The sequence below is a fragment of the Sceloporus undulatus genome, chromosome 3 (genome assembly GCF_019175285.1).
Source record: "Sceloporus undulatus isolate JIND9_A2432 ecotype Alabama chromosome 3, SceUnd_v1.1, whole genome shotgun sequence".
In the NCBI taxonomy this organism is placed as follows: domain Eukaryota; kingdom Metazoa; phylum Chordata; class Lepidosauria; order Squamata; family Phrynosomatidae; genus Sceloporus; species Sceloporus undulatus.
Window position 1 is genome coordinate 150480178 of NC_056524.1, and position 10002 is coordinate 150490179.

At 39.4% G+C, this 10002-nt stretch overlaps 2 protein-coding genes across 2 annotated transcripts in view; both read left to right on the forward strand.

Moving 5' to 3' along the window:
* The window catches only part of KAT6B (lysine acetyltransferase 6B), a 166099-nt gene extending 160591 nt beyond the window's left edge, over positions 1 to 5508 (forward strand). The window contains exon 15 of the mRNA XM_042458444.1: positions 1524 to 5508. Coding sequence (XP_042314378.1) covers positions 1524 to 4036 — 2513 coding nt within the window. The 3' untranslated portion in view covers positions 4037 to 5508. The remainder of the gene's footprint in view (positions 1 to 1523) is intronic.
* The window catches only part of SAMD8 (sterile alpha motif domain containing 8), a 324372-nt gene that overhangs the window by 122390 nt on the left and 191980 nt on the right, over positions 1 to 10002 (forward strand). The window lies entirely within an intron of this gene.

Consider the following 10002-nt stretch of genomic DNA (forward strand, 5'->3'; position numbering starts at 1 on the left):
GTAACAGGGCAGCATATTGTGTCCTAGCAGACAACAATTCAAGTCTTTACTTCCAAGGTATTAGCGCTGATTTTGTATGATTAGCGCTGTCTGTTATGTTAATACAGTGATTTCACACTGCTTGAGGTTGTACAAGTTACATTTTTGAGAGTCTTACTGGGAACGCCAACATATGTCCCCAGTACTAAACTGAAGACAGAGATAGGGCAAATCTCTGTAGAGGCTTCTGTAAATAAAAATAAACTACTGGCTAAAATGGATGTTCTTTCCTGTGGGCTTGACCCCTCTGACACTGATTGATTCCTTTCAGTCTGAATAGGAAAAGACTCTGCAGTTGTGCTTTGGTTACTCTGTTGTCCCTATTTTGGCCATCAAATACCAGAACATTAAGACATCTGTTGCCCAGCAAATCAGGAACATTGAAGTGCAACCATCATTTACCCCCCCCCCCAATCTTTGGGAGTACAGGGGGATGTTTAAAATCTCAAACTTTATGTCAGATCTGACAGTTATTAAATACAGAATGGCTTTTACATTGACTAGACTTAATGTCTTACCTTACACACTGCTGGAAGGAAGGTTTTGTAAGATACTCATGCAAGAGCATTTCTGTCCCTGCAATGCAGGTGACATAGAAAGTGTCATCCATGTATTATTGTATTACCCTTTCTGTCTTGATTTGCATCTTGATATTAGTATCTCAATTTGTGAGAAAAATCCAGGGAGATCTAGTACATTCTGTGTGGATTATCTATTAGCAGACCCAAATTCTCAGTTACAAAGTCACTATTACTTATAAGAAGGTGATTATGAATACTAAATAATTGGAATAATAATATATTGGGCTTTTCTTTTAAATATTAGAGAAGTGTGCAAGTGTGTGTGAACTGTTTTGGATTTTTGTTTTAGCTGCGTACTCTTACTTAGCATTGACACTTATTGCATACTATTTCATATAGGCTTGTTGTCTGTAGAATAATGCTGTTTTTTGACTGTAATAAACTTTCATATTGTATCATATGTTTAAAATACATCTGGTCAGCCAGATGTTTAAAAAACACACATTTGCTGCATGTTTCCCACAACTGTCTTTAAAATGTGCATTTAGTGATAAACCATATATTTTCCAAACTTTTCATGTTTTCACATTCTGTTTTTATAATCCCTCACTATGGATCTGTTGTGATTTTCCACTCATTTTTTTTCTGATTTAGGATTCATTTTCTTTTAAAAACTGTCAACAAAAAATATAATATGAGGTTAGAGTGGAATGTGCATTTATGGAAAGGATGAGTGAATTATATCCCTTCCACTATCTGGAAAGAGTTTGTTTACAGCAATTGACTAGAATGTTTATGCCCTGATTTTTCTATTAAAATAGTTAAAGTGACAGGTGAAAATATTGTTGTCATAAAGATTATTAGAAAGAGATATTTAAAGTTTATTTAGATATTTATAAACCAGCTGTAAACCTTGAATTCGACTAATTTTCCCCCTTGTCTTGTTTTCTCCATACCCCACAGCTAATGCAGAAAAAGATGCAGCCATCCTGGAAGAAGTCAGTAAAGACAATCCTCAGCCAATAATGTGTAAGCAAGGGTGGCCAAAAGGAATGAAACAGTGTCCATCCAAATGGAGGCAAAGCAAAGAAAGAAAAACAGGTTTTAAGCTTAATTTGTACACTCCGCCTGAGACTCCTATGGAGCCTGACTATCAGGTGATGGGAGAAGATTCAAAAGAACTGGCTGAAAGCAACTCGTCCCAAGATTCTGCTGACAGAGAAGAAATGAAACCCTCTGAAACCATTTTGCCATGTAAAAATGAGGCAAGAGACTCGGTGTCTGAGTACTTGGAGCTATGCAGAACAGAAAAAAACACGTTGCCGTGTGAAGATGAGGCAAGCGACTCAGTATCTGAGTATTTGGAGCTATGCAGAACAGAAAAACCAGAAGAGGAGGAAAATAACACAGCAGAAGTGGAAAGTGTAAATAGCCAGGATAAAAACCAGCAAGAGGAAACTGAAATGGAGAAAGAGGAGCCTGAGCATTTGGAGCCTGATGAAGAAGAAGAGGAGGAAAAATCTCGTAATGAGGATCGTGATGCTGATGATGAGGATGAGAGCCACATGTGTTCAGCAGAAGTGGAGACTCAGGAGGCAGCACCGGAAGGAGCACTCCAAGAAGTACTGGAGAATCAGGAGTCTTTTTTAGATGCAAATGAACTGAATGGAAAATCAAATCAGGAAGATGCAATAGACTGCAGAGATGACCTTGCAAATGAGTGCAACAGTGACCCTAAAGAGCTTCCTGCTGTTCTGGAGCCTGTTTCTGAATTGAGTAATGAAAATACAGAAGATAAAAAGCAAGTTGAAAATAAGGAATTAAATTCTGCATTCAAGGACACAAATGCAGAAACCATGGAAGCAGATTCTGAAACAATCCAAGCAGTAAAGTCTCTAACACAGGAAACAACAGAACATGAAGATGCATTTCAGGATTCTGCAGAGACTCAGGAGGCATGTCAAAGCCTGCAGACATATACCAATACTGATGGAAATCCCCAGATAAGCACCTTGGATGACTGTCAACAGTCTGATCACAGTAGTCCTGGCTCATCTGTACAGTCCCATCCCAGCCAGTCAGTTCGTTCTGCTAATAGTCCAAATGTGCCTCCATTGGAAACCAGTTACACTCAAATCAGCCCTGATCAAAATGCTATCTCTGTTCCATCTCTGCAGAATATGGAAACCAGTCCCATGATGGATGTTCCATCCGTTTCTGACCATTCTCAGCAGGTTGTTGACAGTGGATTTAGTGATCTAGGTAGCATTGAGAGCACAACAGAGAACTATGAGAACCCAAGCAGCTACGATTCCACCATGGGTAATAGCATCTGTACAAACAGCTCCTCACAAAACAGCTGCTCATATAGCAATCTTACATCGACTAACATGACACAGAGCAGTTGTGCCGTGACCCAACAGATGTCCAACATGAACGGAAGCTGCAGCATGATGCAGAACACCAGCATCAACTCTCCCCCTCCTTGTAATGTGAAATCTCCTCAAGGTTGCGTAATTGAAAGGCCACCAAGTAGCAACCAGCAGCTTCCTCAGTGCAGCATGGCTGCTAACTTTAGCCCACCGATGCAGTTAAGTGAAATTGCAGAGACTGGCAATGCCAATATTGGCTTGTATGAAAGAATGGGCCAAGGTGAATTTGCAGCGGGGCATTATCCACAGCCATCTGCTACCTTCAGCCTTGCCAAACTGCAGCAGTTAACCAACACACTTATGGACCATTCGTTGCCTTACAGTCATTCAGCTGCTGTTACTTCCTATGCAAATAGTGCCTCTTTGTCTGCTCCTCTCAGTAGCACGGGACTTGTTCAGCTTTCTCAGTCTCCTCATCCAGTTCAAGTTGGAGGCCAAGTCCAGGCTACAATGACTCCACCCCCTAACCTCACTCCTCCTCCCATGAATTTGCCACCTCCCCTTCTGCAGCGTAACATGGCCACATCCAATATTGGCCTGTCCCATGCCCAAAGACTGCAAACCCAGATGCCTGGGAAAGGTCATGTTTCAGTAAGAACTAAGTCAGCACCTCTACCACCAGCTGCATCAGCCCACCAGCCACAGATCTATGGGCGTGCCTCACAGACTGTGGCCATGCAAGGGCCAGCACGCACCTTAACCATGCAGCGTGGCATGAACATGAGTGTGAACTTAATGCCAGCTCCAGCTTACAATGTCAATTCTGTGAACATGAATATGAATACCCTTAATGCTATGAATGGGTATAGTATGTCCCAACCTATGATGAATGGAGGCTACCATGCAAATCATGGGTATATGAATCAAACAGCCCAGTACCCTATGCAGATGCAAATGGGAATGATGGGAAGTCAGCCATATGCACAACAACCAATGCAGACTACCCCCCATAGCAACATGATGTATACTCCTCCAGCACATCATGGCTATATAAATACTGGCATGTCCAAGCAGTCTCTGAATAGTTCTTATATGCGTAGGTAGGATTGTGGGATGGGGGTGGGGGTATGGAGACAGTTGCCGTACCAAACTGGCATGCTAGGATTTGGCCTGCACAAATCTATGTTCTTTCAGAGAGTATGATTTCAAAACCAGCAATTGGTGTGAATACAAAAACATTTGTTGACACCATTTTAAAAATGTATGCAGCAGAAAGCCTTATATAAATGTGTTCCCATTTGTAATTTACGTTCGTTTGCTTTTTTTGTTTTGTTTTGGTATTATTAAAGTTCTGTGATGAAGAGAACTTCTTCAATGTACTGCAAACATGCAAAACAAACTGATGGTTCACAGCCATTTTTATGTGCCTGCTCCCATTTGAAATGTGGGTCTTAGTTTTGGAGTATATCTGATGTTGTGCTGGACTGTGAGCTTTCCTCCTGTTCTGACCTTCCTTCCCTCCTCCGCCATGTAAATGCCTTTTTGCATTGCATTCATGAACTGTTTTGTTTCTCAAATTGACACTTTTGCATGCCGCTAATGTCTTTGTTAGTGACTGTACAAGTACTGTACAAGTGTTGTGCTTAACAGTAAGCCATTCTCTTAATTTGCGTTGTGTTTTCTTTTTCCTTAGGGTTTTCTTTTTATTTTGCCTTGCTTAGGCTGTTCCCATTTTGGGTGGGGGTGGGGGTAAAATTATATTTTTGTTAATTAGATTTTTAAAATCTGGTTTTTTAAAAAAAAGAAGCTATGAAAGCTATTCCAGTTTTGATTAGTTGAAACTTTTTGAGTGCAATCCACTGGGAAATTCCCCTGTGTACTACTGTGCTCTTGCACAAATCTGATTAATGTCCATGGAGCTGGCACAGAAGAGTCTCCTGATGGATTACACCCTTGAACATTTGGTGTAAAGGTGGTAACATAACATATAGATACAATCTGATCTGACTGCAGATATTCCCCCCCCCCCTCCCGAGAAGGAAAAAGGCAGCTTATTGTTCCTTTTTGTAATGCAAACCTTTATCGATCGCCAGTTAAACATACCAATGTTCAACACGGTTTGGAACATTTTCATATATATCCAAATACTTGGCAGAATTTTAAAAGTTTAGTGAGTTTGGTGTAAAGTTGCTATTTTATGGAAATGCCTCTAACTTTACATTTTCATTCCATCTGTAAATTTTTCTATCTTTATAAAATATTGGAGTTATTTTTTAAGAGAAGTACATAGGGCAGTAGCTTGTGAATAGCTCAAATGAAACTTAAAGAGCGCATGTAAAAAGCAGAAGGTATGTGTGTCTGTTTATATGGCTTCTTATTCTCCTTTTTTCTTTTTTCTTTTGGTAGCCTTTGTACCTGTACAGAGTTGACTGTAAAAGCCAAGTGGCTTGATTCATGTATAAAAATAGACCCAGTGACTTTCTCTTGTATTTATGGTACCTTTTTAGTCAGTCACTTAAAGCAAAAACAAGCTGTACATTTTAACATGAAAATAAATTATGATGAGCCATTTTTAGCCTCTAGTCTCTTGTGCTAGTCTGATGTGTGTAGGGACTGAACCATATTGCTATTTCCTTTTTATTAAAGAGAGGATTCATCGTGGATTTAATTCAACAAATGTCTTTGAGGAAGTATCGCTTTTATCATTACCTTTGATAACTGATGTGATAAACTGCATGAAAAATAAGGCTTTACTTTTTTTAAAAAAGTAAATTATTAATAAGTGGCATACTTGATAAAGTATTATAGACCAGTATTTCTCAGGCTGACAGATGTGGGGAACAGCAATTATTTTTTGTTTTTTGGGCTATGTGGCCATGTTCCAGAAAAGTTTCTTCCTGAGGTTTCACCAGCATCTGTGGCTGGCATCTTCAGAGAATGATTTCCCTGGAAAAATTGGGTGTATATATACTGTGTGAGCCTGGGAATGCAGCAGTGATTTGCATGTGTATTCACTCCTGCGTTCCCAGGCCCACACAGTATATATACACCCAATTTTTCCAGGGAAAGCATTCTCTGAAGATGCCAGCCACAGATGCTGGTGAAACCTCAGGAATACATACTTGGGGCTATTGACATGGTTCGTGCACTACTCTTTTCAGCCTTGGAAAAATCTATGTGGAGCATCTGTTTCAACATGCATTTCCTCAGTCAAAAGAATGTGTTTGTCCCTGCATGGGCATTGCCTTGCTGTTCTGAAGTCCATATATTGTCATTTCTAGCAGGGGAGCACAATATGATGCCATTCCCACTGGTCAGAGCACTGATACACTGCACATTGGACACCATCAATGCTGAGGATCAGATTCCAGAAGAGTTACAGGAACAGCCCTCCCTCACTTACTCCCTACTTAATTACCCTGGTTATCCACAAAATTTGTCTCAGAAACATTTTAGAGCCAAATTGTTGGGTACAAAGTGCTTTTGAAACTTCCAGTAACATGAAGAACTCAGACCATTGTGTAGAAGTGATTCCTCCATACTGATGATACATTTTTCCTAGGTTAGATGGCTATTTTATCCCTCTGCCTTGATTGTACTCTAACAGGCAAAGCCTGATGGGTGTCTCCTGTGGGAACAGAGTAGACGTGTACCTGCTGATTTTGACCATAATTGTCCTCTGCTCCCTTCTTGGCTCTAATCCTTGTTTAAGGATATATACCGAAGTTGCCTAATCACACCATTCAATGTCTGTATTGCTTTCTGCCACACCATCCTCCCTTCAGGTTTGGCCAGATTTAGAGTAAGATTCAGTAATACAGTTCTCCTTCCACATTCTCAGCCTTGAGATTTGCGGTTTCAAATGTGAACACACTTGATTTACTTTGGGGGAGGGCTCCAAACCCCCCACAGATATCAAATTAATACATTTGTTTTTTCCCATTGTATCCTGAAGGATGTGAATTATTGGCAGTGTGGATTCCCAATGCGGGTGGATCCATATCATAAGGTATTACATGAACAGGATTGGCATTTCTGTGATGGGGCAGCACATTCTTGCTCACCTGATCTCTTCCCACTTCGACCCTCTCCCATCTCTTGGCAAAGTGCCATTTCGAAACCTTCTTTATTTGCACAGGAAGGTTTCTTTGTTTCGTTGATTGTAATATTTCCCTTACTATTATTTCTGATCTTAAAGATTTTGGACCTTTCTTCTGAAAATCTTTATTCTCCAAAGTACCCTGCATTGATTTTCCTTTCTTTGATCCTATTTCTCTCTTGTCATGTGGGGATTGTTGCTATTATCAAGTGCCCTTTAAATTAAAGAGTGATGGACGATTCCCAGAGTACACAGAGAAGAGGGAAGAAGATCTCATGACAACAGAATGTGCTTCATTGGATAGATAGTTTCCCCAAAATTTTTCACCCTGTGTGTAACACAGACGTTTCAAAGGCATCTGCATCACACACTCCCATCTTCATTTGAAATGGGGATAAGTGTGGCAACAGAACTCGCAGAGATCCACATAGATGTGCATCTGGAAAAAACAGTGAGAACAGCAAATTGGGAATGCATAACAGAATATTCTCATTGGTGCATTGCAAAAGCTGACAAGTAGATAAACCCTGAGTTTACTGAGACTTCCAAAACTCTTTGACAAGGGATCTCAGGAAAGACTCCTGAGCAAATTTAGCATGGAATAAGAGAAGTTATTGACTGAAAACTGACTAAAGAACAGGAAGTAAAAAGTAAGAAGAAATGGCCCATGAATAGTAGAATTGAAATCTGTATTGGGACTGGTGCCTTTTAACTTGATCATAAAGCACCTGGAGTCAGAGGTGAGTAGGTAGGCGGTCACATTTGCTAATGAAATAAAATGGTTTGGGGTGGTGGGAATAAGAACAAATTGTAAAGAACTCCAAAAGGATATCTCCATATTGGGGAATGGACATTGTGTCTTCATTTTGTGTGTAGAAGTTTCATATTCTGTCTTTAGAACATTACAAGCTCATATGTCCATGTTTGTATCATTGTGAATTTTGGCTGTCTTGGGCAAATTGATTTCAAGAGACAGAGAACTTCCTAATAAATTAAAAAAAACAACAATGCAGAGAAAATGGAAGTGCATGCTGGATGTTCAGGTTTCTATTTGCAAATTTGCGTTCTCTCTTTTGTACTTAAATGTACCGAAGTTCATCATCTGAGGCTCTTGGCAAACTTGTGCCCATATCTTTTGCATAAATCAATGTAAGATGAATGGGTGCTGTGCAATATTGCTCCTAAAATCACTCATGAGCAACAAAAAGAAAAAGGTTTTCTCATAATGTAATTTTTTTTTTAATTACCAGACAGTTTGTTTTGAGCTGTTATGGAGAAATTATTAATTATTTTAATTATTTAAAGCATCTTGCAGTTCTCTTGTCACTGAACCAAGTTTTCTTTGGTAAGACAGTTTTGTGATGTTGAATAAGGGAATCAGTGACTAAGATGAGTTGAGTTGTCTATAGGCTCATGACCTGTAGCCTGAGATATGTCCAGGTAGTATTCCTCTGTGTTGAATTCATGTTGCAAAGGTAATCCCGGATTTGCTAAAGTTCAAATTTCACATGACACTGCAGCCATTCACAAGTCCTAGATGAGTACTTGGATATGGTACACACTGATACTATACTTTCATTTGTATTCACAATTCACGATTTTAGGTGTAGGTTTAAAATATATTTAGTGTGCTAGTAAAAAGAAAAATCACAATGCAGGACACATAGGTACTAATGGTTCTTAAAATTTTTGCTGAATGATTTTTTTCCCCTGAAGATTTTTACAGCAGGCTTTTATGACAAGTCGTATTGGCCACCAGAGGTTCAAACTGAGTGGCTTTCTTCCAATGAAAATGTTGGGGGGAGATTAAACTCAGAGATTATGAGGGGAGAATTTGAGTCCTGTTAATAGACAAAAGGCATGGAGAAGAAACATGTGTAACTGATGTTGATGCTTAGAGGAATGATGTTTATTTGGCAAAACTGTTTGTAGTGATTTAACATCTGTACCATATCATACTTGAATACTGGTCTGTGGAAGAAATATTTCAGTAGGGAGATTAAAATCCCAAGATGTACTTCACTCTTGCTTTTTACACACTACTTCTCCATGCCACATCTTATCCATGAGTGTGCCTTCTTCCTGGTGCTATAACATTCCTTCTTTTTATTACAGAATGTTTATTGCCTACCCATATTGATTCTAAACCTAATATGTTTGTTTTTGTACCAATAATACCCAGGAATGAAACTCAGCTCAGAATATGGAGGCGCATAAATGGAAATGCTGCACATATACAGAGGGTTTAAGATATCGCAATGGCTTATCTGTTTAGGGTCCCTTACTTTCCCTGCCTTTGCAGGAGAGCAGAACCTACTCCATATAGGTCTAACATTAGGCAGAGTGAGGTGACCAGCTCAAACTGAAGATTTTTAATATCATAACAAGATATCAAATTGTTATGGATTTATTGTTATTTAATAAATTTCATGCTTTTGATTTCCTTTTGATTTTAACGGGCCTACTCCAGTTATAACAGCATGCTGGATTTTTACTTCTGGGAGAGGTGCGTGCTGAATTTTGTGTCTTAGATGCCAAACCTGGTTGATCTTGGTTATTATGGACCTTGACTGGGGAGAGAGTGGCATTTGTTACTCTACCTGGAGCAGCAAAATGTCTCTACTGCACCTGTCTCCTCACAGAACTTATTACAACACAGTCGCTCATTCTACTGCTAGTTAAAAAGCAGCTCAATACAGTTTAGCACTTTTCAGTTCAATCTAATGCATAGTGATATAAACAACTGTAGGGGAGAGAAACATCAGTTAATTGGAGGCCTTAGATACCAGTTTTGCAGGCAGAATTCTACCCGCATTGGAAGGAATCAGAACACACTTCATAACCACTAGAAGAATCTTGCACCATTACTCTGTTTTAAAAGTGTGACACAGTCATTGCATATAAGCAGACTCCTCAATGACTATCTGGGTTAGACATCTCATCCTTCCTCTTTAGGCAACTCAAATTTTTA